The following is a 23,523-nucleotide window of genomic DNA, read 5'->3' as shown; positions in this document are numbered from 1 at the left end:
TTGCGAGGTTGAACGTCCAGCTGTTGATCTTGTGCCTGGGGTGAAATGCTCTGAGCTGTGTCAGTCCCTCGCAGGCTGGGAGTGTCCCTGGAATCCTTCTTGCCAGGCAAATTTACAGTGACAAACGTCTCCGTCCCCCTGCGTCTGATTGCCATGGTCCAGCCCCAGCTGGGGGTCCCAATGGGCTTGGCAAGCCGGTCAACTGACTGCCTGTTTGGCCACAGTCAAATACTCCAGCGAGAGCCCTGGGGGTAGGAGGCAGCCTGCCTTTCGGATTGCGTCTTGGAGCCTCACTTGTGTTTTCCGGAACCTGGTTTCATTGTTTTGCCTTTTTTTTCTGAGCTAAAATAACTCAGTGAAGTACATTTTTTAAAAAAAAAATTAGGTAGATCCGTATCTATCGAAAGCTAAACCTACTGGAGAGAATGACGTCTTGCTCTTTTTTGTTCCTGGCGGGAGGTAACCAATTCTGATAAATTTGGTATTTTAAAATATCTGACCACTCTTTGACAGATTTGACTGGTCAGTTGACCAATTTTTGTACCAGTCAAATGCCCAATTCTAGGTGTAACTCTTACCCTCCATGTGACTGTCTCATTCTCAGTACTGACATCTCAGCTTTCATCAGCTGATCTGTGCCCCCCTGCTGGCCCCTCGTGCCCGGACGGCTGGATGGGATACCGAGGGAAATGCTACTATTTCTCAGAGACGGAAGGGAGCTGGACCGACAGCCGGAGCCGCTGCTGTGCAACGGGTGCCTCCCTGGCTGGAATCGACAGTGAGCACGAAATGGTGAGAGACTCTCTAATTGCCATACACTGATCTTGGCACAGTGGTGGCTGCTGCAGTAGGACCTGGGCTCTGCCCCGTGGGGTGAGGAGCAGCTCTGAGCCCTCCCGTGCTGGGAGGCCAGAGTGAATGAACTTCCAGCTGCTGAACGCCAGCCCTGGCTGGGCCCAGGGCCCTACTGTCTGTGTGTGATCACAGGGATTTCCCATTCTCAGCTGCCTCCCTCCCCAAATAGGGAGACAGCTTCTGTCTAGGGCAGGGCTGGCTCAGGCATCTCCTGGCCTGCTGGCTGCTGGAGTGGGACTGAGAACCCAGCCAGTGCTCCTGTTGTGGGGATGGGAAAGGAGCAGCCAGCCGAGGAGGCGGGGGAGGAGGGGATCCTCTCACATTGACTTCAGCTTGACTCGCTCCCACTTCAGCTTGACTCGCTCCCTCCTCCTGCCTTGCTGTGGTGAGCGGGGGCTGATCTGTGAGAAGAGACGTCTCTGCAGAGAGCTCAGACCCAGCAGCTGCCCCCAGCCCAGGGGGACTTGGGGTATGGGTGACTGGGAGCACAGGGGTGGGGCTGCTCTGTGCAGGGGGAGGGTTAATACTGCCTGGGTGATCTTGTACTTTGCAAAAGGCAGAGGAACACCCCCCAAAAAAAAAAAATAAACTGAGCACTCTTCAATATGGGGGGAGGGATAGCTCAGTGGTTTGAGCATTGGCCTGCTAAACCCAGGGTTGTGAGTTGAATTCTTGAGGGGGCCATTTAGGGGTATGGGGCAAAAATCTGTTGGATGATTTAATTGGGGATGGGGGTGGGACTAGAAGATCTCCTGAGGTCCCTTCCAACCCTGATACTCTATGAATATGCAGCTGGGATTCTCTGCGGCACAGAGCCCTGGAGGGGTGGGGGTGGGGAAGCACTGGAGCTGGGGCTGATACCTGCTGTCCCTCAGCTTTCTTGAAGGCATTCCTGCTGCGCCATCAGGGTGTCCAGGACCACTGGATCGGCCTCCGGAGGGAACAGGGTCAGCCCTGGAAATGGACCAACAGCACCAAATTCAACCACCTGTGAGTCTCTCTCACCCCTCTGTACTAATTCCCTGGGCTTGGGATTCTGGTGTCTGAGCTGTTTGAGTTCAGGTAGATCCACCATTCAGTGCTAGTGAAACAACCAGACACGACCCTGGTCAGTCTAACAAATTCTCTCTGTCCTGCTGGGGACTGTCCATTCTCCAGGACCCCTGTGGGCTGCTCAGCATAGAGGGTCAGGAACAGTCAGCGGTTCTGCAAAGCCCCCGCTGTCCTGAGCTCTGCTCCTGAGGGGCTGGGAGAGTAGCTGCTCCGCACTCAGGCCTGCACTGTGGAGAACGGCTCCCCTGGCTGGGACTGGTGTGAAATGCCTGGCCTCTGCCTGACTGCAGCTCCCTGGCTTCTGTGTTGCAGGTTTCACTTAAGAGGAGGAGGTGACTGCGTGTATCTGAACGACGAGAAAGGGGTCAGCAGCTCACGGTGCTACATGGGAAGACAGTGGATCTGTAGCAAACCTGAGGTGTATGTGATGGTGTCATAAATATAAAGGGAAGGGTACACACCTTTAAAATCCCTCCTGGCCAGAGGAAAAATCCTTTCACCTGTAAAGGGTTAAGAAGCTAGGAGAACCTCGCTGGCACCTGACCAAAATGACCAATGAGGAGACAAGATACTTTCAAAAGCTGGAAAGAGGGAGAACATCCAAGGGGTCTGTGTCTGTCTGGGTGAGGCTTTTGCCAGGGACAGAACAGGAATGGAGTCTTAGAACTTAGTAAGTAATCTAGCTAGATATGCGTTAGCTTATGATTTCTTTAAATGGCTGATAAAATAAGTTGTGCTGAATAGAATGAATATTCCTGTCTGTGTGTCTTTTTGTAACCTAAGGTTTTGCCTAGAGGGGTTCTCTATGTTTTGAATCTAATTACCCTGTAAGGTATTTACCGTCCTGATCTTACAGAGGTGATCCTTTTCTTTTTACTGTTTCTTCTATTAAAATGTTTCTTTTCAAGAACTGAATGCTTTTGTCATTGCCCTAAGATCCACGGGCTTGGGTCTGTGGTCACCTATGCAAATTGGTGAGGATTTTTACCAAACCTTCCCCAGGAAGTGGGATGCAAGGTTTTGGGGAGGATTTTGGGGGGAAAGACGTTTCCAAACAACACTTTCCCAGAAACCCGGTTAAACATTTGGTGGTGGCAGTGGAAGTCCAAGGGTCAAATAGTTTGTACCTTGGGGAAGTTTTAACCTAAGCTGGTAAAGTAAGCTTAGGAGGTTTTCATGCAGGTCCCCACATTTGTACCCTAGAGTTCAAAGTGGGGAAGGAACCTTGACAGATGGGAAAAGAGACTGCACTGGAAAGGGGCTCGAAATGAGACTCCTAGAAGTGAAACTTACACAACTCACACCTACTTGAACGAGCCAAGATCTCAAAATCAGGCAGTGGGGCCCTCAAGCAATAAGTGTGTCTTGTTTAAACTCGTTTAAACTTCGTATTCGCCTTCTTCTTTTGAACCTTTTAAACTCAGGGTCACGTTGTCAAGCTTTTCTCTGCAGCTGAGAGGGAGTGATCTCATGAGAAGGAGTCTTTCCTCATTTCCCCAGCATGTGGCTAAGGGAAGGCCTTGTTCGTTTAGACTCCAGAACAGCATTTCTCAAATGCAGCCAGCAGCCGATTGTTTTGCAGCCACAAGAGCCTCCAAAGTGCCCCAACTATCGCTCAGATGTTAAGTATTAAAGGTGTCTTCTAAATGCCATAAATCCTCATGCGTGCTCCCTTTTAAATAGTACCATGCCGGCAGAGCTGAGCTACATAGGTGTGGTTTTCTTTCAAGTCACAAAGTGTATTCTTTGGCTAAGAACATAAGAACGGCCATACTGGGTCAGAGCAAAGGTCCATCCAGCCCAGTATCCTGTCTGCCGACAGCGGCCAACGCCAGGTGCCCCAGAGGGAGTGAACCTAACAGGCAATGATCAAGTGATCTGTCTCCCGCCATCCATCTCCACCCTCTGACAAACAGAGGCTAGGGACACCATTCCTTACCCATCCTAGCTAATAGCCATTCATGGACTTAACTTCCATGAATTTATCCAGTTCTCTTTTAAACCCTGTTATAGTCCTAGCCTTCACAACCTCCTCAGGCAAGGAGTTCCACAGGTTGATTGTGTGCTGTGTGAGGAAGAACTGCCTTTTATTTGTTTTAAACCTGGTGCCCATTAATTTCCTTTGGTGGCTCCTAATTCTTGTGTTATGGGAACAAGTAAATAGCTTTTCCTGCGTCACTTTCTCCGCACCACTCATGATTTTATAGACCTCTAACCACTGTGTTTACATCTCATGTTATTGTAGCTCTGTAAGTGGCTATGGGCCACCTCACTGCATGGTGTTTGGGCAGGTTGCGATTGTTCATGGGGGTGGGGAGGGAGGTGAAAAAGGTAAAATGTGACTGGGTATCAGAAAGTATTTCAGATAATCTAGTGCCAGAAAATGACCTTGAATGTGACAGCAGGTGGCTCCTCTGGGACCTTCTGCTAAGAAAAGCAAAACATAGAAAGAAAAAGAAACACTTCAGCACCAGGGGGAAAGGCAGTTTCCTGTGTTTCCGAAGCCATCTGATTCCATTTCTGAACAAGTTGCAGTGTGAGAGAGAAATTCATCAAATTGAAATGTATGTCGTGCAACGTCCCTACAGCACTTGTGCAAGGAAGTTGAACCAAATTACTACGGTGAGCTTCAGAGGCGCAAGCTGTTAAATGATGCAAAAACCAAGCTGAAAAGACAACAGCAACGGCTCAGATTTTGTTGTTACTGTTATCATTATTATTACTGGGCTACGTTGATTGGGTTTTTTTGTCTGTGAAAGAAACTTTGGACATATTGGCAGATACATTCTTTCGTTATTAGTCATTATCCTTTCTATTATATAAAGCATTTTTAAATTTAGTTCAGAATTGTTGTACAGCTGTCCCCCTTTGACCAAAAAAGCAAAAGAACAACTAAAAAGACAAGACTGTGCAAAGCACTGGTTTGTTCTGTGCTTAGGTCCAGTAAAGATAAGACACAACTGTACCTTATATTTATTATTGAGTCTGCAAAAAATCCCTATGTAAATATGCACATGTAATTTATTTTTTGTTTTTCCTACAGTTAGTTCAGTATTGTCAGAGCCTCATTCTGAGGCTGCCAAAAATTTGTGAGAACCCCAGCTCTAGAAAGTGTTAGAAAACAAAATCCTATGTAACCATTACTTTCCAGTATTTGCAAAAAGAAAAGGAGGACTTGTGGCACCTTAGAGACTAACCAATTTATTTGAGCATAAGCTTTCGTGAGCTACAGCTCACTTCATCGGATGCATTCAGTGGAAAATACAATGGGGAGATTTATATACATAGAGAACATGAAACAATGGGTGTTACCAGTATTTATTCACTCTCGCTTGCATCTCTGCTCTTTGATAATAAACTCATTCCTGTTCTCTGTATATCTAAGTGCTGGGTTCTCAGTAGAGTGGTTGGCCTGAATTGAATCTTACAAGCTGCTGTGGACCGCGCCTGTGGGATTAGAGTCACAGTTCTGCATGTGCTCCGGGGAACGGGCTGAGCACTCCCGAGGGACGCTCAGAGGCTTTGGGAGTGTCTATCACTAACCTGTTCACAGAGAGCGAGGCCTGCAGGGGGCTGGAAGGTCAGGCTTGAGCTGCCAGGGGTGGTAGTTTGAGAGAGCTGACCCACGGCAGGCCTGGACAAGGCTCCCCCAAAGGTGCCTCGTATGCCTGCTATGGATCACTCAAACGGGCAGACGTCCCCGGCTCATTCCACCCCTGCACCCCCCAGGTACAACCCGCACAAGGCATTCGACCAGGGTGAGGAGAACACCTGCAATGCCCTGTCACCTGACGTGCTGAATTTGCCTCTGAGCCCATTTTCCCTTCCAGCTTGGGACTCCAGAACCCTGCCTTGTTGAGCCAGACATGCTTGCCAGCTGCAAACACAGACCCAGGTCTGGGCCACACCCCCAACGCTGCAGACTTTCACCCAAAACTGCTCAGCAGGTCACCTGTCTCCAGCACCCAGCTCCCAATGGGATCCAAACCCCAAATAAATCTGTTTTACTCTGTATAAAGTTTATACAGGGTAAACTCAAATTGTCCACCCTCTATAACACTGATAGGGAGAGATGCCCAGCTGTTTGCTCCCCCAGGTATTAATCACTTACTCTGGGTTAATTAAAAAACAAAAGTGATTTCATTAAATATAAAAAGTAGGATTTAAATAGTTTCAAGTAATAACAGACAGAACAAATAAGTTACCAAGAAAAATAAAACAAAACACGCAAGTCTAAGCCTAATACATTAAGAAACGGAATACAGATAAATCTCACCCTGAGAGATGTTCCAATAAGCTTCTCTCCCAGACTGGACTCCCTCCAGTCTGGGCCCAATCCTTTCCCCTGGTACAGCCTTGTTCCAGCTCAGGTGGTAACTCGGGGATTTCTTATGACTGGCAGCCCCCTTTGTTCTGTTCCACCCCCTTTGATATCTTTGGCACAAGGCGGGAATCCTCTCACGGTCTCTCTGGGTTTCCACCCCTCCTTCTAAATGGAAAAGCACCAGGTTAAATATGAATTCAAGTATCATGTGACATGTTCACATGTCCTGTGAGCCCCCCTCCATTCTTTCAGGACTGGCCCGCACGTATGCAGTGAAGGCTTGCAGGTGAACAGAGCCATCTACAGTCAGTTGTCCTAGCTAATGGGAGCCATCAAGATTCTAAGCCACCATTAATGGCCCACACTTTGCATAACTACAGTTGGACCTCAGAGTGATATCTCATATTCCTAATTTCAGATACAAGAATGACACATTCATCCAAATAGGATGAACACACTCAGTAGATTTGTAAGGTCTCATTACAAAACTTATAGAGACCTTTTGCATAAAGCATATTCCAGTTACATCATATTCACACTTAAACATTTTTATAAAGCTTATGAAGTGCAATGTCACAGGGTCAATACCCTCAGAGGATACCTGCAGATAGAGGCTTCCCTGGCAGGTGGAAAGGCCTCAACTGCCCTGCTTCCCATGGCCAGAAGGCATTGTAGTGCAGCTATTCTCAGCTTACCCGGGCCTATGTGGAGCGGAATGTACATTAGAGCAGCCCCAAGGCTGCTCTGACTTAGACCTGGTCAGCACAAAGCCTGACGATCATTTGTCTACTCTCCGATCAGCACGGGCTGCCAGTGAGTTGGCCACCCAGGAAGCCTGGCCCTTCCCCTTGTCCCTGAGGTCCTGCCACTCCCCTTCTGCCCCCCTCCCTCTCCTTCTACCTACCTCTCCCCCGCAGGAGCCCAAAGCACCCTCACCACAACCCACAGCCCCAGCACTAGACGGCAGAGGTCGGGGGGCGAGACCCCAGCCCCGGGGCACTGCAACCTCAGTGCCCACAGCCCCATGATACCTACTGCTCATGCTGATCACACTGTCTGGTTTGAGATTTGATGTACGTTACCCTATTGTTCCCGTATCGTCTCCAAATCCCAGAGCTGTTGGCATGAAGACACCACTGGATACGGAACATTCATTCATTCCTAAATCTGCTCAAAGTTTGTAAGTGCAAAGAAGAAAGGAATAATAAAATATATATAAGAGAACCCCTGAGATGCCTAGCTCTGTAAACAGTGAGAGGTGAGGAAGCCCCTCTCGTGTGGGTGCATCGTAGGTGCCATATGCACACCCAGCACTTCTCAAATCTGAGATGTTCTAATCCACATCCATCTCCTTGCCCTCCCATTCTCCCATCTCCTCCACCTCCATCTCCTCCATGTCGCTGCTGTCAGGGTCGTCCTGGGTCTCCGTCGGAGCCCTGGCTTTTGGGCTATCTGCTGCTCCATAGAAATCCCTGGCAACATCTCCCATTGGCAGCTGCAATGTGATGTTCACAGCAAAGTACGAAGCATGGTTGAAATCTACAAGCGCAGAGCCCCGCGGCTGGGTTAGAGGCCAAGTGCACAGAGGTTTGTGCTGCTCATGCAGGTGGAGGGATGAAGGCAAAAACATCAAACTAGGAACCGAATTGGACAACCATTTCACTGTAGACAAAGATCTCATGCGCCTCAATCCCGACCAGCAGCTCCCTGCTAGCCCAGTTTTGTCAATACTCCTCAGTCCCACCCCAGAGCCCCCTGCGGTTCCGGCCTTAGGTCACCCCAGACAGCTCTCTTGATTCTCTTCACTCCTTCTGTGGCAGATACAGGATACACAGCGGGGCGGTGTGCGGGTTTCCTTGGCACTCACTTCGAGTGAGCTCCATAACTCAAGGCTTCACCGTTCATTAGTAACACGCCAATTGCAACCCCACACCAGCCAAACCCATTCGCAGCGCCAGCAGGGCTTCCTTTCTGTTCCTTACCCGCCTTACAATTCTTGTACTGATCCCCGTCTTCTCTAATTTAGCTAAGAATTTCCCACGTGATACCGTATCAAATGCTTTACTGAAGTCCAAGTATATTAGATCTGCTGCATTTCCCTTCTCTAAACAACCAGTTCTCAGCTCAAAGAAAGAGCTCAGGTTAGTCTGGCCCCATCTACCTTTGGTTCCATCCCCTTTTCCATTTACCTCTGTTGGAGACCCCAGGGCATGGCCACTAGTTAAGTTGAGGGGATGGAAGGCCATAAGGGTCGAGGAGGTCTCCCTGCTAAAGGCCTAAGGGCTTCTTCTCAACCCCCCTTAATAGAATTTAGGCCTGGCTGGTTTGAGTAAGCTCTCTTGCTCTTAAAACAATGTTGCAGCCCCAGACAATGCCCCATAGTGTAAGGTTTGCTGACACCAAGTTAAAGATAATAGGAGAGAGAGCTACAAGGCCAGACAGGATGTGCTGGTTCTTTAAGTTGCTAGGAATGCTTGTTAGAGGTTGCAGGAAATAAACATTGTTCTAACCCATATAAGAAAGGCAGAGTATTTGTGCAAAGTTTTGATTGGCTGATGTGTAGTGCAGTAGCGTTAAGGAATATAAAAGTGTGTGTAATGACCTGCTCTGATGTGCAGGATTTGAGATTCTATTCTCCCTGTACCTTGTTTGCAGATGCAAATAAACTTTTCTGCTTCTCCACCCCGTTGTGATTATTGAGTGACGCACACCGGGTAACGAACCCCCCCGCTGTTGTTCGCCTCTGGCACTGGGTGCCGGCAACAGCTTTTGGAGTCCCAACGTGGGGTGACGAGGATGCAATTTAGCCTTGCCCAGATCCCTTCTGGAGGTCGAGGATTGCAGCGACAACCGACGCCCAGCACACACCGGTGAGTTCATTGGGGGCCTCAGAGGAGACGCAGTTTGATCGACCCCGGAGGGCACGACGGTGCAACGCACTCACATAGTGGAGAAGCAGCTGTGGGAGACGGTGAGGAACCGGTTCCTTGGATATAGGGGAGGAGCAGCTGCAGGCGATGTTGGGGAACCGGTCCCTTGGATAAGGTAGGAACCTTTTGAAATCCGGATTATATGCTCTGTTGGAACCTGGGGACGCCCAGAGTTACCCTGTAGGTATGGGACAGGAACAGAGCACCGGAGGTACAGTACGATGCATGCCCCTAGAGTGTATTTTAGTAAATTGGAAGATATTTGGATCAGATCCAATGGCTAAGGGTAAATTGAAGCAAATGTGTATGGTTCACTGGCCTCAGTACCAATTAGAGGACCAAGAACAGTGGCCTCCCAGAGGATCACTAAATCATAATACAATCCTCCAGTTACTCCTGTTCTGTCAGCGAACGGCGAAGTAGAATAAGCATTTGTATGCTTACTTATTTATAACCTTATAGTCTCGTACTGATATTTTACAATGCTGTAATTTAACCCCGATTGGCCCTGTAGGAATTAATGTCAGTCCCCGGATCCCCACCCCAAATGTAATGGCAGATCCGGTGTCTCCTTTGGCCCCTACACCCAGACAGAGCGAGACTCAAAGTAAGATTCCTAGTGAAGCTCATAGTGAGGTTCAGGCTCCATCTGCTGGATTATACCCGTTACTTACCAAGACTAAAATCGCCCCTAATGCAATAGAAAGGACAAGCTCTTACCATGCAGGTCTATACTCATGCACCTTTTAATCCTATGGACCTGGCCGCTTTCAAAGCACAGGCTGGAGAATTTTCTATCAACCCAAGCAAGTTGGTATCGGTTTTTGAGGGATGTCTTAGCAGCTACAAGCCAGGCTGGGATGATTGTAATGTCCTTCTGCAAACATTATTGACTGAGGTTAAACAAGAACAGGTCATAGCTAAAGCAAGGAAAAAAGCAAAAAGGCGATATGACCAAGACCGTAACAACGTCCCGATCCCAGATAATCAAGTTCCTATAAAAAATCCTAGGTGGGACCCAAATGACAATCAGGCTATGACCCACCTCACCTCCTCTAAGGAGCTGCTACTGTATAGACTCCGTCACGCAGCTGTCAGATAGAATAATTAAACTAAACCATAGAAGGTAGTGCAGGATCCAAAGGAAAGCCCTGGAGCTTTTTTTGCAGCGCATTCGAAACACGACCCAACAGTATACCAATGCAGATCCTAATAATCCACAAACTGAGGCAGTTATTAAAGGAGTATTTACAAGGAGGGCAGCCCCGACATTAAGAGAAAGCTACAGAAAAAGGAGGATTTGATAAGTATGACCATGGCACAGATTTTGGAAGCAGCAAATCAAGTGCATAGTTTAAAAAAAGTAAAAAAAACACAGCGCGCTTCTCTCCAAGGGGAGCTTGAACAGGGCCTCCAGCCCCAGCAGGAGGAAGCGTCTGCAACAGCCCCCGGGACCCAGCACAGTGACACCCCTGACCCCAGTGAGCTCCCCTGGGGCAGCAGCAGCCTGAGGGGAGAGAGGGAGAGAGACACAGCAGGGGAGAGTAATGGGATAGTTCTGGTTTTGCACCGTGCAGCTAGGGAGAGCTCAGCTGAGCACCCAGGGCAGGCAGGGTGTTAGGCAGCAGGCAAGGGGCTGACAAAAGAGGAACTAGAGAGTGCCTGAATCCTGTACAATCCTCTAGTAAAGCTCAAATCTTGACCGCCTCAGGAAGCAAAGCATGGCTCGGAAAACTCTCCTCCCATTGCAAAGCCATTCCAGAGTTATTAAATGAATCTCTAACCAGCTCTGTTGATCGTCTGGTGGAACTGCCCATGCACCGTTTACACCACCAGCTTACTGCGCTTTCCTAGAGTCAGGTGATGGTGGGCTGGCCTTAGTTTTTGGTGAAGTTGCCGCCGATCTCGCCCGTTCCTTTTGCGCCTCTGACATGCCGTGGGTCGGGGTGTTTCTGGGGCTCTTCCTTCCAGCCCGCCCCTCTGGGTTTTTGGATGGCACTTCAGGTAAGAGATTCCATCTCCCTTCTGGACTGTTCAGTGGGGCTGGAGTCCTAAGCAGAAAAGGGGAGGCGGAGGTGTGTTGTCTGGGGGTTAGAGAAGGTAGAGCTGGGGCGGGGGGGGTGCATGGCGGGGGGCAGCTGCAGGGCCCATGTGTTCCCAACACCTCCGCATGCCCCTTTCTTCAGGCCCTGTCCCGCCCAGGGGCGCTGGAACAATTTGTACAGTGAGGGGGCAGAGAGCCACTGAGCCAAACTGTAAACCCTGGATAGGATGGAAACCGCTTCAAGCCGGGGGAGGGGGGCGGCAGCCCCGCTAGGTCCAGCACTGGTGGTCCTGCCCATGTCGATTTTACAGAAAATATTTGGGGGCTTTTTTGTCCAGTTTTTTTATTTTTATTTATTTATTTGCAAATCCCCAGCTGCTGGCTGAGCAGGTGAAACTTAGAGACGCAGAGAATAGGGATGGAGGGAAGAGCGCATGGAAAGAACATACAGAGGAGGGGGGAGAGGGATTATTTTGTAAACTTTCTTTGAATGCAGTTGAGCAGCTGGAGACAGAGAGGATTGGCCAGCGCCTTGCATGCAGCCAGCCCCACTTGATCACAAGCAGAGAATCCCCTGGCAAGCCCCAGGTTAGGGAACTGGGGGTGCGGGGTGGGGCAGGTTTGAAGCGTGTGTCTTCTCGAGCAGGGGGAGTCGACCTTGGGTTTTAAGGTCTTGGGGCTGGGGGGAGCATGTCCTCACTGCAGAGTTAACTGGAGTTATGGACACTGGGGGTTATAATCTGCTTGCAGAGATGTGCTGTGTAAATGCATGAGATGAAATCAGATCTGGTGCCAGCGTGAGAGGTGTGCATGGCGTGATGGGGGGTGTGTGTGTGAGTATGAGAAGCAGCCCTTGTTAATTGCACGCTGCCCATTCATGGCAGGGAAATCCCAGCACTCACCTCTAGATCTTTCTGTGATCTACCTACAGGAAGGAGTAGGTGGATGGGACACCCCTTCATTCCCTGTCTCAGGATCTTCTCAGGCCTTCCTCACCTCTGACTCCGCTCTCCCGGTTGATTGTTAGGGCTGAGCTCTGGCTCTTTGTCCGGCCAAGCCCCAGCAGAAAATGCACAAGCCCCATGCCTGTAGAACGAATTGTAAGAAGCTTGGGGTCACATTCTTTTAGATCAAAACCCCCTTTGTTCTGCCACAGCAAATATCTCAAACTTTTTGGTAGCAAGTTATTCGTTTAAAATCATTTTGTTTAAGAAGAGTCCTACCTCTCTTCGAGCCAGCATTGTTGATGTTCCTGGAGATGTTTTGCTCAGTCATGGAATATCGGGGGTTTAAAAAACGCCATGATTTGCTTCAAAAAAGCTCTAAAAGTCTTGAGCAGGTTTTGCAAAATAATGCCCAGAGTTCAGCTCCTAAATCCAGAGGCAGCGCCCTGCAAATCTGCAGAGATCCGCTTCGTAGCTGTGGATCATGTGCAGAAACAAATGTTGTACCCGCACAGGGCTCTATAAACGTGGCCTGATGCACAAGAGTGTGAGACCTTCTCGCTCTAACTGCAGCTGCTGAAGGCCTGGCACTTCAGTGTCCTTACAGGACCAAGAATGGACGGAAGGACATGAGAATGATTGCATTGCACGCTTCCCATTGTGCTGCCCTGCAGCAGAATTGCATGAAGTACAATGGGTGGGGAGTGGAGGGTTGTCAAGGGGAGAGGTACCTTCAGGCACAAGACCACTGATGTTCCCGGGGTACCCATGGCCTCTACCTCCACAGGGGGAAGAGCTAAAGAGCCTAACGATGCATTAATTAGAGGATTCCCTCCAATTAGTTCCCTGTGACTTAGGCAAATATTCCTCATTCCCACTGTTGGCAACTCCCCTGATCTTTGTCATGCATCTCACGGTATTTGGTGTTTGATTTTCTAAAAGCCCCAGAGCCTGGAGTCCTGTGATAAGCACATCCATTTGTTTAAACCAAAATATGGGGTTTATGTAGGACGACTTGAAAAAAGTGACTTCCCCTGATCCCTTCTCTTCCCCGACCCCACCCCCCACCCCGGCTCAAAACTCAAAAGATGAAAAAGCAGACCCCACCACAAATTTATTATTTTTAAAGATTTCATGATTTTTAAGGCAACCTGCTGAGATTTGAAGGCTGTGGGTTGGCAAAACTCTGCAAGATACAATAAAGTGGCATTCCAAGAGGACAGAGTTAAGGTTATATGGGAGAACCGGCACCTATAACTGAGCTCCTCCTGGTTAGCAGAGCTCTGTGGTTCGTTTTCCGCTGTAGTGCTAAGATTCTTTCCTAGTGTTACATGGGGAAGATCTCAGCTGAGCATTTCCTGGTTTTCTAACAGCTGAGTTTGGGGCAGTGACACCCCGGAAGGGCCTGGGGAGCAGAACTGCCTGTAGGTCAGCAAAAACAGGGTGGATTTGATTTTAAATCAAATTGATTTAAATCACTAGTCAGGACGACTCGATTTAATCATGGATTTCTACATAAAAGTGTATTCTTGTTGGTTGTTATAACCTTAATACATGTTCTTCACAACTCAGAGATAGATGTAGGTTTCATTTTTAGAAGGTACACACTATACATTTTTAAAGGGTGATTTATTCTGAAAACTTTTCAGATGAGTTTTACAGCTATCTCAGAAAATGAATGATTGTTTGGTTATTTTATTTACCCAAGGTTATTGAAGCAGATAGTTCCCCTCCCAATGACTTCATAAATATCTCCAATTCAACAGGTTAATCGTTAATGTTTGGAGGATTTTCTTGCCAGGCTGTATATCACCTCTCTATATTTATTTATTTATTTGAAAACATTTTTGCTGTTAACAAGCATGTTACCTCTGGAGACACAAATCCACAGTTTGAGAACTGCAAAATCAAGCATCTCTGATGGTATCTTCTAGACTGAGCACTGAATCCCATTGGGTAGATAGAAAGATTAACCTACACAATCTATACAGAAGCCTGTGGAACCCCATAAGATTGGGTCCTTCATCCATGAAGTATTGGAACTCATTTACAAAACTTTTCTTAAACATTACATGAATATATTGTCTCATACTATAGAATTAGAATTTATCCTCCCTATTCCATGATGAGAGATCTTTGAGCTAGAATGTATCTTAATTAAAACTATCTTTAGATAGCTTTTGGAGGGGCAAAAACCATTTTATCAAAAAAATCCAATTTTTTTTATTTTTTTTTTTTAAATCATTGATTTTTATCCACCCTGTTTGCAAGTGAATAGCAAAGCTGGTCCCAGCAGGGAGCCAGAGTGTCCAAATTCTTAGCTGGTGGGAGAGCCTGTCTGTGAGCATCTGTAAAGCATCTCACTTCAACAGTGACTGGTTGAATGATTTATTGTAAGGGACGCCCTTTCTCAGACCCTTTCCCTTTATTGTCTCCCAACCCCTCACGTCAGTCCCTGACCCAGGATTGCCAAGCCAAACTCAAATACTACTTGTTTGAAATCTCACAGCTCGCCAAGATTACCTAATTGTCCAGGTGGCTGAGCCCGTTTTCCACAGGGTCAGTCTGAGTTCAAGTCAATGCCGCAGGGCATTTCAAGCTGCTGTCCTGTCTGGTCCAGCCCAGGGGACAATATCTGATGCTTCCAGGAAAAGCGAGAACCCGCTGTAACATACATGGCTAGTTTTACCACGCTGTAAATGCAGGTGGGGAATTAATTACTGACCTCGGTGGCGTTCAGGCTATGTCCTGAAGCATGGGATTGGGCCAGAGGGACAGCTAGCGCTGGACACAGTGTGTAGGGTCTCGGAGTGGGAAGTTCCTTGGAGAATTCCACTGGGTGGGAGACTCAGCTGTGAAGGGAGGGGGCGGGCAGGAGCATCTCATAAACCCAAGATTGGAATAACTGAAGTAATGTTCCTTTTACATGGAGCCTCAGCTCTCTGGAACCTCTGCAAACACTTTAACCACATGTTTAACTCCATCTGTAGGAGTAGCCTTGGATCGCAGTGGGAGGGCTCAGGTGCGTAAGTGTTTGCAGGGTGGGCGCTCAGGGCAGTCCCTGAGACCAGGGCAAAGCGGTTGTGACGTGCCATTGTCTGGATTTGGGAGCCTGCCTGCACACCAAATTCACTAGGTGCTGGGTGCATGACTGCAAGGCGCTGGGCTGGGGAAAATCAGCCCCGGGTGGTTATTTTGAGTAGAAAACCAGAGCCACTTCTGGGGTCTTTCAGCTTCTAATGCCCTTTCTCTTCTGCAGCTGGATGTAAGCCTATGATAAAATCCTTCTCAATGCCAAGTCAGTGCCATAAATCACTGGGCTGGGTGCAGGAATCAGTAGGCGACGTTCTCTGGCCTGGGTTATGCCAGGGCTCAGACTAAATTATTCTTCCCAAAACTTTTGAAAGCTGAGCCCCGTCCTCAAGGCAAAGAAACCAATCGTGCCCCTCACCCATCAGCAATGTGTTAGTGACCCCACCCCCCATTTTCCTGTATACATCTTCAAACCCCACCCTTCCCACCATGGCTAGCCCTTCCCCACGCTTCAGGAGACGCTGGAGGAGATGATCCTAACCGTCCCCTCTAACCTTAAGAACCTGAGGGACCCCATCTTGGAGCATCTTAAAAATCCCAGTTCTCAGACTCTGGAACAGGGGCTGCTTTGCCGGGCTCACCTTTCTCCCTCCGTCAGGTTGGCCGATGGGGATAATGAGCCTGGAGATCTCATTCCCGCTGCTCTGAGTGCTGCCCATGTGCACTCGACCCAACTCAGCTCTTACTGTACCCCAGGAACGTCTTCATCTTCTGGGATCCTCATGGCAGCCGTGGGATGATTTAACGGACTCCCTTAGTCATGGGGCCTTTCTCTCTCTTTTGTTTCAGAGCCAGCGTCCTGGAATCGTCTCCTGGTGCGTGGAGTGGTGGCAGTGGTGGGGGTGCTAGTCTCACTATACGAATGTGGGTTTTGGAAAGGTAGCGGGAAAGTGTTTGCCTACTCGCGACTCGTCTTCAGGAAGCTGCTGACTCATCCCTCCCCGCAGCCTGGAAGTCGGCAGGATTCCCAGGAATCTGAGCTCCCCGCAGTGTGTGACAGGGACGGGGACCAGGCCCAGGGAACCAGAAACGGGAATCGAGACCCAGCCCTGGAGAATGGGGAAGGAGACCTGTTTGCGAATTCGTATCCAGTCTGCTGAATTGTTCATGTCCAGACCCTCCCCCCAGTTCTTAAAAAGTCGAAGCATTTCATTTAGACACTTTCCAAACAAACCATTTTGATTTTTCAGTTTGAAACAATTTTTTATTTAAAAATGTCCTTCACTTTTATTTTAAAAATTCAAAAGTTATAACCCTTGAAATGTTCCTGGGTCTTTTTTTTTTTTTAAAGCTTTTTGGTTCATCAAAAATTTGGAAAAATGTTAGTTTTGTTCAACCTGAAACCGTTTTTTTTCCATCTCTTTTTTGGAATTGCCAGTGACCAAAAAATCCTGTTTGCCCAGCTCGAGGGGCGGGTGAGGATTTTGGTGGTTATATTGTGGGTCTCTAAGTCCCCTTGTTGCTCAAAGTTTTCTTACTGCAACAAATTAATTTGGGATGAGGGCAGGATGGGCAAAAGCTTCCTAAAAGTGGCGGGGGAGGCTGCTGGTACAAAAACTGTGGCCCACACCCTGTGCCACCCCTTCTCCTCGAGGTCCTGCCCCCTCAAACTGCCCTTTTCCCTGAGGCCGCCCCTCACACCGCCTTTCTCCCTGAGCTCCCACTTCATGCCGCCCCTTGCCCCCAAAACACTGCCCTCCCCACTCCCTTCTCTCCCCCATCATCCAGTCGCTCACACTTATGGCCAGTAAAAAGTGGTGGGCCCTGGTCTCCCCTGTTCCGGCACCCCTGGATGAGAGTGGGAGAGGATGAAGAACTCCTTTCAAATATAACTCCCCCCCACCCTCAGAAAAGCACAATTTGCCAGCAACAGCAAAACATGCACCTAACCAACCCGGGCCAGTCACGCTGTGTTGTGTGTGACATTTCCATCCTGGGGCGGTTTATGTCTTGGAGAATGTGAACCCTGCCGGCCTGGGTGTTTCTCTGCGTAATGTGATCTCAGTGCTCCTGATGAGAGCCATTGTTTGTAAATGTTTCAGTAGCAGACATATTTATCATTCATGTACAGACAGACATTTATTCACAATTAGAACTGGTCAAAAATAGGGAGGGTGGAGAGGCTCATGAAAATTGAAGAAGAAACCACTCCCCCCCCCCATATTCTTCAAACTTATTTGGAAATGTTTTTAATTATCAAATTTCTGTTTCGTTTTGGTGGGAAAAACTCCATGTTCTCTCTCAAGTGGGCAGAGAAATCCCAATTTTTTTTTTAAAGAGGTAACTTTTTTCAAATGATCAATGTAATCCAAAGTGGCATTTTTAGTTCAAAGGTTGCATTGTCAGTGTAAAACCCTTTTGAACCAGCTCTGTTACTGTATAACAAGATGAGTTTATTTTTCATGATGCATTGTTTGGGCCAGGTTCCAAGTGGCATTTCTGTTTTTGCACAGCTCTTCTCTTCTTGCATCTGCACCTCTCATAAGCTGTGGCCTTAATCTTGGGCCTGGAAACACTTACGTGCATGTTTAACTTTAATTGCTGCTGTGAATAATTCCATTTCAATGGGACAACTCTGAGATCGGCTTTACGCTACGGCCCTATATCGGTGTACCAATGTCATTTATTTAATTTTCTTTCTTTTATATGTGAAAGTTCTTGAGAGGTTAAAGCAGGTAAAATACATGAACAGGTTCGGACAGTTCGAGTTTGTCCGTGCAAAGTGACAGCAGAGATGTGGGATCTGCTAGTTTTCCATAAGTCTCTCAGGGTTACCCAGGATAACTTTGGGGATCTCTGTCTTGCATCAGGAATGTTCCCTGAAAGTGTCCAAACAGCTCAGAGCTACAGAACCATTCCCTGGATCCATTCTTCTAGCTGTCTTCCCCAGAAAGCAGTCTGGCAAGTGTTCCTGTCAGCTCATTGCTAAGTTATCTGTCAAAACACTAGAGTTTTCAGGTGCCTAAGTAGCCCCTGGAATCATGGTGAAATTATCCTCCCCGCCACCACCAAAGTTGGAAATGGTGCCCCGGAGTGCACGGTACCCTACTGCGCTTCCCCCATAGGAACTGCATGAACAGGCAACTCTGCAAGTTCTCTGCATGCCTCTGCAAGTGACCCCCATGCCTCTCCATTTCCTTGGCCACATGTATCCTGTCCCCATGCCAGTGGCGAATCCAGAAAAAGAGGGAAAAGTTCACCACTGCGACCACCTGAGGGCGGTGTTGGGTTGAGATCAGCTGGTCAAAGCAGGGACAGAATCTCAGACTTGAAGCTCCTTGAGCGACCTCTGACCTTTCTAGACCTGCCCTTCTATCAGACACAGTGATTGTAAAGTTGAATGTGATAGTAACTAGACCCATTTTAAACCCTTCACCACACAAGACAAAGCCCGTAGGATTCATCATGAACTATTTATTTCTCCTCCCCTGGCTCCATGCAGCCACCAGCCACCTTGAAGCTTTCTCTCGTCTCTCCCAGGCTGTGCTCACTTGATTGCAGGAGCTCAGTGGAGGATCCAGCTTTGCTCTTTCGCTTCCATTCTTTACCTCTTTGGACGGCTGCATTTGCAAGTGAGCAGCCTGATGGAAGCACTGAGTCCTCTGTCTCGGCAGGCAGGCCCAGCCGCGAAAGCCAAAGACACCCTGAGAACAGGGGGAGGTTCGCCTGAACTCTCAGGAGCGGAGGCGTGGCCCATAGGGTAGGGTTACCATATTTGAACTTTCAAAAAAGAGGACACTCCGAGGGTGGGGGAGGGAGTGGTAGCCCTGCCCCCTATCTACTCCCTCCCACTTCCTGCCCCCTGACTGCCCCCCACAGAACCGCCATCCCATCCAACCCCCCCTGCTCCTTGTCCCCTGATCACCCCCTCCCAGGACCCTGCCCTCTTTTTAAGTCTTCCTTCTCCCTGTCTCCAACTGCCCCCTCCTTAGACCCCTCCACCCTAACTGCCCCCCTTGAACTCCACCCCCTACCTGTCCCCTGACTGCCCCGCCCCCTATCCGCACCCCCGCCCCCTGACAGATCCCTGGCTCTCCCACACCCATCCAACCACTCCCTGTCCCCTGACTGCCCCCGCAGAACCCCCAACCCATCTAATCCCCCCTGCTCCCTGCCCCTGACTCCCCCCCAAACCTCCGCCCCATCCAACCCCTCCCGCTCCCTGTCCCTTGACTCCCCCGACCCCTCTTCATATGCCCACCCCCTGACAGGCTCCCCCCAGAACCCCTCATCCATCCAACCCCTCCTGCTCCCTGTCTCCTGACTGTCCCTTGGGACCCCATGCCCCTTCTCCAGCCCCCCCGGCCCCCGTACCCTGCTGCTCAGAGCAGTGTGTCTGGGGTGCGGAGCCAGACACAGTGCCGTGCTCCCCTGCAGAGTGCGCAGCTCCCCCCCCCCAGCCCCCAGAGTGCTGCATTGGGAGGGAAATCCCGGCCCTTTGGAGAGTTTTACAAATTCCTCCCTGAGGGCAATTTAGAACCCAAAAAGCCGGACATGTCCGGGAAACTCCGGACGCATGGTAACCCGACCACAGGGACTCCAGGATCTGCAGCTGCTACCACCTGTATGGTGAATCCTCCGACTCATCACCAACCAGCTCTTCCCCATTCTGCAACCTGGCCCCATGGTCTGACCGTGCAGGAGAACAGAAACCCTTTGGGACAGCAGGAGAGTCTTCTCAATGCCGCACTCTTTGCATCGCTTCCCGCGGTCATTGTGAAACACGACTACCCTGCCCCCAGGAGTGTCTCAAGGAGCTGCCGGCGCAGTCACTGGGCACCCACTCGTAATGCTCTCGGGCAGTGGCATTGCAGAGGGAGCTGAGCAGACCATCCCTTCTGTGACTTCCTGAATTGCTGCCAGGACGGATTCTCCTCTGCGCTAGGGAGAGCCCCCGAGGAAAAGCAGCTGTGGTGGGGGAGGGGGCAAGACAAACACTCCCCATGAGCCCTTGACTAGCAGGCAAGCAGGACTCTGGGAGCCAAGGCATCGGTGTGTCTTGCTGGGAGAACAGAGCTGGAGAGCAGAAAAGGGCACTGGAGGAATTGTAGAAAAGTCAGTGTCATGGCCGGGTCATGGGCAGCCAGACCTAGTGGTCAGAGGCAGAGTCCACACTCACAAGACAGGAGTCGAGAGTCAGCTGGGTCAGGACACTGGAAGAGCTGAAGCAAAAGACCAAATTGTGTTCAGCACCTCAAGTCAGATGAGTCACCCCGAGTGCGGATGCCAGGAAATCAAGCCTGGGGAATGGGAGCAGGAACAGCCAACACACGGTCCAGAGCCGGGGAGGAGCTCGGGTGTTCAGGCAGCTTCTTGTTCCTGCTGCTGGTTTAAGGAGGTCCTGGGGGCCAATTAGCTGCTCTGGGACTCTGCCAATAGGAGCCTCAAACTGGGTCTGGACTTCATCAGTCCTAGGTAAGCAGTTTTTCGTAGGCTTCCAGGTGGCGTGCTGGAGGGTGGCTGCTCCCAGGAACCCTGCAGACCCAGGTTAATGACCCAGGGGTCAGGGCAGTGAGTGATCTCTCCCCGCTCAAACCTCCTGCACAAAACAGTCTCCAGGGTCCCGGGCGCATCCTCTGAGAAGAAAGAAACACAGTCATGAGGACAAATAGGCTATGGAACAGGAGCCCCCTCTTTGTTGCAACAGCCCCAAGTGCCCAGAAGAGTGGACGGTTCTTGCCTCCAGGAGATGCCTGGGATCTTCCATCTAAGCCTCAATGGGACCCCTGTTGCTTGGTCTGACAGAAGGAGATTATGTGTCCCCACTGCTCCCTGCACTGGGCTGGCTGCAGCACACATCTGTGTGAGAGGCTGGGCCAGAGAGATGTTACAATCAGGGTCCAGGCAGCCCAGAAGGAGAACAGAGGGTCTGAAACCAGAAGACGAAGCAATCAAATCAGCGGATTCGACAGAGAAGTTTTCTACCCTACAGGGACATCAAAGAAGGTCTGTTAGGAAAGCTGAGATGTTAGTCTGGAAACTGCTAAGGCAAAGATTGTGACTTTTTAAGATTCAGTTTTAGTCACTACAAAGTGTGTTGTGTTTTGTTTCTCTCTTTGAAATGTGTCTCTTTCGCTTGCTTAGTATCACTTAAATCTCTTCTTTGTTACTATGCTTCCCAAACCACCTCAGTGTTGTGTGTTCGAGTGAAGTGAGATTCTCCAGCCTACCCAACAGGCTGAGCTGTGCCCTGTCTCTTTGAAGGTAGCGAATAATTTCTGAGCGGTGCTGGGCCCAGGGTCCCAGGGCAGTTCACCGGACATATCCTGTGAAGCCCAAAGAGACCAAAGGAGCAGGAGAGATTCTGGCCCCGCTGACCCATGGGAACTTCCCAAAGAAGAGCCTACACAGGGCTCTAGACACGGCCACTTTGGGTGTGTACCAGAGTTCACTCACCGCTAGATGCTGGCCAGGCCTCGTGTCACCGCTTTCTCCCTGGGCGAGCAACCGCGCTGATACTCACTCTTGCAGTTTGTTGGCTGGGAACTCAGCCCTCCAACCAGGTGACTGTCCTTTACTCCACTCCTTCCTGGGTTGTGCTCCTTGCAAACAAAGTCCCAAAATGTCTTGAACAGAAACAAGGCCTTCCACCATCATGGGGAGTTCTGCCTCAGCCTGATTTCGGTTCGGGTTGCCCTTCTTGGGTTTCTCTGGTCTTCTATGTCCCCTTCCTTTGGGACGGTGAGAGAAGCCAGTCCTACCCTGGACTCCAGGGTTTGGCCCAAGGCCGTCTACTGAACAGCTTACTCTGCTTCTGGACTTTTGATGCTGTTTTCCCTTGTTTCCTCTCAGGTGGGGCTCACTTGATCATCAATTTGGCCTAGCCCCAGGCTAGGCAGCCATAGGCCAGGCCACCCTGTTAGATACCTCCCTCCTTCAAATCCGGTCCAGCCCGGCTGACAGGTTTGCTGAGGGGAGGGGGAAACCCCATTGCTGATCAGAAGGAGGTCAGAGTCTGTTCTCTAGGAGCTGAAGGTCCGTTTGTCCTGCTGCGGGAAGTGGAGCTGGAGGGCGGAGATGTTAGGTGAAAGAGACTGCATGATGGAGTTGGAGACTGAGGGACGGGAGCCTCCTCCCAGAAACCCTGCCAGGAGAAGAGGTTTGAGGAGGAGTTCTCTGGGGAGCCTCTTGCTTGGAAAAAAACAAGGGTGGCACATTGATGGAGATGTCTCTGTCCCAGGGATGGGGGAAGCTCCCAGCCAGGCTATGCAGCAGGGATCCCATTTCTCCCCCAAGAAACCCAGATGCCCAAAGAAGTCAATGGCTCTTACCTCCAAGAGAGAGCAGGGTCTTCCGTCTCAGCCTCTTTGAGAACTACCACTGCTTGGCTTCCTCGGACAAGGGACCTGTCCCCACTGCTCCCTAAGGTGGTTCAGCTTCTGACTGCACCCATCTGGGAGGCTGTCACACGCCCCAGGGCCTAGAAGACACGGGGGGAGGAGGCTCCTCTTCATCTCAGACTCAGAGAGCCCAGAGAAGGGCCAAAGGAAGAATAAAGGGCAGGAGATGAAGCTAGCCCTGAGCCTCTGTCCCATCCTCACCTCTTCAAATGTGGAGCTTCCTGAGCTTCAGTTGGGCAGACAGTCTGACACAAAGGTCCTTCTGCGCCATATGGGGCAGGAAGAACTCTGCCTGGGAGCACAGGGAATGGGATGGGGGTGAGATCAAGGAAAGAGGGGAGGGATATGGGTGTGAGGGAAAGAGCTCCTGCCCCACATGAAGGAATTTGGGGGGGCCGAGGGAAGGACACAGCTCCACAGAGAGGGGAGAGAATTTCTGTGAATGCAAGGGCCTCCGTTTCTGCTTCCACTAGCCTGGCATTTACAGTGAGACAGAGCAGTACCTGCAGCAGGGAGCGGGACTTGCTGAACAGGGAGGGGAACCTTGAAGAGCGTCAGATGAGCCACAGCCCTTGCAGCGCCTCGGGCATCTGGTGCAAGTGCCGGATGATGTGAAGCTGGCCCATGACCTTGGCTGTGACATCCTCGTGCTGCAGGGGAACGAGAACATGGCAGAGACTGAGACACTCCCCAGGAATCAGGGAGGATGAAGGGCACCTGGAACCAGCACCATCATTTCCACCCAGCAGCTGCTCATGTCTGAGTGGTAGATTCACCCTCCTGACCCCCAGGATGGAGGCTTGCTGTCCTCTCTAGTGACCTCCAGTGCCAAACCCCCTCCTTGTTGGGTGAGCTCCTGCCACCTCCCCATCAGTGCCCCTGACAGCTGTTCCACCTCCAACCCACGTGGGGACACCGCTCAAATTCGGAGAACCCTCCC

General features: G+C 50.0%; 1 protein-coding gene across 1 annotated transcript in view; it reads left to right on the top strand.

The window, feature by feature from the left end:
• The window catches only part of LOC144274948 (C-type lectin domain family 2 member D-like), a 64,536-nt gene that overhangs the window by 5,513 nt on the left and 35,500 nt on the right, over positions 1-23,523 (top strand). Inside the window, exons 3-4 of the mRNA XM_077834038.1 lie at positions 605-792; positions 1,742-1,845. Coding sequence (XP_077690164.1) covers positions 605-792; positions 1,742-1,845 — 292 coding nt within the window. The remainder of the gene's footprint in view (positions 1-604; positions 793-1,741; positions 1,846-23,523) is intronic.

Source organism: Eretmochelys imbricata, chromosome 14 (assembly GCF_965152235.1).
Source record: "Eretmochelys imbricata isolate rEreImb1 chromosome 14, rEreImb1.hap1, whole genome shotgun sequence".
NCBI classification, from domain to species: Eukaryota; Metazoa; Chordata; order Testudines; family Cheloniidae; genus Eretmochelys; species Eretmochelys imbricata.
Note: the sequence above shows the minus strand (reverse complement) of the source record. Positions and strands in the feature narration are given on the sequence as shown.